Genomic DNA, 3,576 nt, shown 5'->3' with positions numbered 1-3,576 from the left:
TAATGAGAAGATAGAACAGACTGCACTGGTAGGGTCCTCCCCTAAACTTCCCATAACAAGTCCTATGCAATCCAAAAATGCTCCTCTTCTCCATCCCATAATGTGTTCTACACCCCTAGGAAACAATCCCCTTAGTTCAAATGGCGATCCAGAGAGCTGTTCTCAGTGACTCATCTTGATGGGGTTTGCCCCTGGACAACAAGGCTGATGGCTCTCCCAGGGCAGCCCTGGAAGGAGCTGGGACAGGATCTTCATTCCTCAGGAGCCTGTAATTTGGCTTCCCGCCTGCCACTGTGCTTCTGTGCTCTTCTCAGTTTCTGGAGACGGGCTCTTGATGAGCTGGTGGGTCTCCTGTGATGGGTCTGGGAGCAGCTGGGGCAGGGTATTAACTGATTTGCTCCTCCTGCCACTGTTAGTGCCTTCTTTGTGTGTGCAGATGAGCTGCTTCTCACTTAACACAGTCCAGCAAGAGCATGAATCTCCTGAGGCATCTGTATTTGGAGGTTACATATGCGTTGGTATTATTTATCATAGGATAGCAGCTCATTGGAATAGCTGTCCAGAAATGCATGACAAATAGGAGAAAAGCTCTGTTGTTGCATGGGCAATGGCTTCGTTCAGGGCCAGTATCACAGTTCTGTTTCTAAGACTGTAGATGAATGGATTTAGGAATGGGTACAGGACAGTGTTCAGCAAAGCTACAATTTTGTTTGTTTCCAAGGAAACATCTTTGGAAGGACACACATAGAGAGCAATGCAGCTCCCATATGCAATGGCCAAGGTGGTGAGATGGGAAGAACATGTAGTAAAAGCTTTTTTCCTTTCAGAGGCTGCTGGCAGGTGTAGAATACAGAAAAGGATGCCCATGTAAAATGCCAGCGTTAAACATAAGGAACCCAGTATGACAAATGAAAATAAAATAGAGTCTATTTTCCAAAGCAGGCTGGTGTCAGAGCAGGACAATTTGAATAAGGGGGAGCTGTCACAAAAAAAATGGTGGATCTTGTTCGAGCCACAGAAAGTCAGCTTATAGAGGAGGATCAGACGGTAACTCAAGAGTGTGATGCCTATGACCCAAGCAGCAACAACCAGGTGGATACACAGCTGTGGCTTCATGATTGCAGCATAACGCAAAGGCTGGCAGATGGCAACATAGCGGTCGAAGGACATGACAACAAGTAGAACAAACTCTGTACAGCCCAGGGCAAAATAGAAATAGGATTGGGCAAAACAGCTGCTTAGTGAGATTGTTCTCCTACCAGAACCCAGGATCACAAACAATTTGATGCTTGTGGAGGATGCAAACCAGATTTCCAGGAAGGCCAGATTGCTGATGAACAAGTACATGGGGGTTTGCAGGCGGTGATCCACACACACGAGGTAAATGACTGTTGTGTTCCCCATCACTGTTGTCAGGTACATGAGCAGAAGGACCACAGAGACAAATAGCTGTAGTCTTTGATCAAGCCCTGAGAAACCCTCTAGGATGAACGCAGTAACTGCAGTTTCATTTTCTGGTCTCATGCTGAATGTTAGTTCATTCTGCTGAGACAGAAACATGGCAAAACACAAGTGTGATAATTTCACAGGCCAGATTAAATGTTCTTCTCTTCTTTCTCTGCTTCTTTCCTTTCTTGCAGTCTTCCTATATAACACAGACAGATATAGTCCTTCAAACATTTCTCACATCCTGATTTTTCTGGTTTACATTTCAGTTAGAGTCCTCAGAGAATTTGTTGTCTTCTTTCTACCTTTCTTTCAAACACTCACAAAGGATTCTTTCTGCAGAGCAGAAGATTTTAAAGAGGCTGTTAGCTATTTCACCCCATTCCTGGGAAATTCCAAATTCACTCAGACCTATTGCAAACATCTGTCCCACCTATGTGCCAAACTCACCTCTTCTACTGCACAAATCTTAAACCATCCAATCCAATCCAATCCAATCCAATCAAATATATATGTTGAAAGCTATTCTTTCTACTTTTCGGTACTTGCCTTTTTGGACTAGGAATCCCTGAGAATCTGTTGATTTCAAAATAAGTAATATCAACTATCTCTTTTTTAATCCTCTGCTTTCTTCCACAGCTTCTTGCTCTCTGTTTCTGCAGGAAAGAGGGAGAGGGTGGAATAGGGACCAAGTATAACCTGTCTTCTTTAGTACTCTAAATAAAGACTGAAACTTATTACGATTCCAAACAGTCCGTCACAGTCTCATCTGACGTCTGTCTGCACTGAAACACAGTTGTTACCAAACAGTTGCTCATTGCTGTTGCTATCAAATGTCCTGCCCTAAATGCAGAACAGGAGAAGAGTGTCTGGAAGAGATTTTTAACCTTTATTTTTCCTGCCAGTTATAGGTTGAGAGGAACCAGCCTCTAGCATTTTCTCTTGTCTCCACTGACTATAGAGGGAGCCTTGGGAAAACGAGTTCCCCAGAGGCACCTGCAGAGAAGTAGATGAAACTTACTATTCAAGGCTCAAATAACTGCTTTATTAAGTAATTTTATTTTTTTTTTTTAAATCAAGATGCACATCTAGCAGAAGGAAGCACAAGAATAATCCGTGCAATAAAGACTGATGTTTTTCCCCTTCATCTTTACATTGTTTTTTAGACATAGAAAGGAGCAGAGCAGATGACTCCAGGAGCAGGATGATTCAAAATGCAAGGGGAGGAGAGAGAGGGGAGGAGATGGTGGGTATGAAGCAGTGAAACAAATCACAGAATCGCAAGGGTTGGAAGGACCTCGGGAGATCATCTAGTACAACCCCCCTGCTCAAGCAGGCTCTCCTACAGCATGTTACACAGGATTTCATCCAGGCAGGCTTTGAATATCTCCAGAGAAGGAGACTCCACAACCCCCCTGGGCAGCCTGGGCCAGGACTCTGTCAACCTCAGAGTAAAGAAGTTTTTCCTCATATTCAACTGAAACCTCTTATGTTTCAGTTTGTGCCCATGGCCCCTTGTCCTGTCGCTGGACACCACTACAAAGTGTCTGGCTCCATCCTCGTGACTTCCACCCTTAAGATATTTGTATGTGTTGATGAGATCCCCTCTCAGTCTTCCCTTCTTCAGGCTAAACATACCCAGCTCTCTCAGCCTTTCCTCAGAGAAGAGATGCCCCAGTCCCTTCATCATCTTTGTTGCCCTCCTCTGGACTCTCTCCAGTAGCTCCTCATCTTTCTTGAACCGGGGAGCCCAGAACTGGATGCAGCACTCCAGGTGGGGTCTCACCAGGGCAGAGTAGAGGGGGAGGAGAACCTCCCTCGACCTGCTGGCCACACTCCTCTAAATACACCCCAGGATACCATTGACCTTCTTGGCAACAAGGGCACCCTGCTGGCTCATGGTCAGCTTGTCATCCACCAGGACTCCCAGGTCCCTCTTGGCAGAGCTGCTTTCCAGCTGGTCAGCCCCCAGCCTGTGCTGGGGCCTGGGGTTCAACCTCCCCAGGGGCAGCACTCGACACTTGCCCTTGTTGAACTTCATCAGGTTCCTGTCTGCCTAACTCTCCAACCTGTCCAGGTCCCTCTGAATGGCAGCGCAGCCTTCCGGCGTATCAGCCACTCCTCCCAGTT

At 46.1% G+C, this 3,576-nt stretch overlaps 1 protein-coding gene across 1 annotated transcript; it reads right to left on the bottom strand.

Moving 5' to 3' along the window:
- Positions 1 to 543: 543 nt before the first annotated feature.
- LOC104135713 (olfactory receptor 49) lies at positions 544 to 1,524 on the bottom strand. Its single transcript, XM_009649390.1, has one exon. It carries the CDS (start codon positions 1,522 to 1,524, stop codon positions 544 to 546), a length of 981 nt encoding a protein of 326 aa, XP_009647685.1.
- Between the last annotated feature and the right edge of the window lie 2,052 nt (positions 1,525 to 3,576).

The sequence above is a fragment of the Egretta garzetta genome, unplaced genomic scaffold (genome assembly GCF_000687185.1).
Source record: "Egretta garzetta isolate BGI_Z169 unplaced genomic scaffold, ASM68718v1 scaffold592, whole genome shotgun sequence".
Taxonomy (NCBI): domain Eukaryota; kingdom Metazoa; phylum Chordata; class Aves; order Pelecaniformes; family Ardeidae; genus Egretta; species Egretta garzetta.
The sequence above is the reverse complement of the archived record's forward strand: the minus strand, read 5'-3'. Positions and strand labels throughout refer to the sequence as shown.

What these genes read in the sequence shown, in the direction of transcription:
- LOC104135713 (XM_009649390.1), bottom strand. Translation starts at nt 1,524, where the DNA reads ATGAGACCAGAAAATGAAACTGCAGTTACTGCGTTCATCCTAGAGGGT.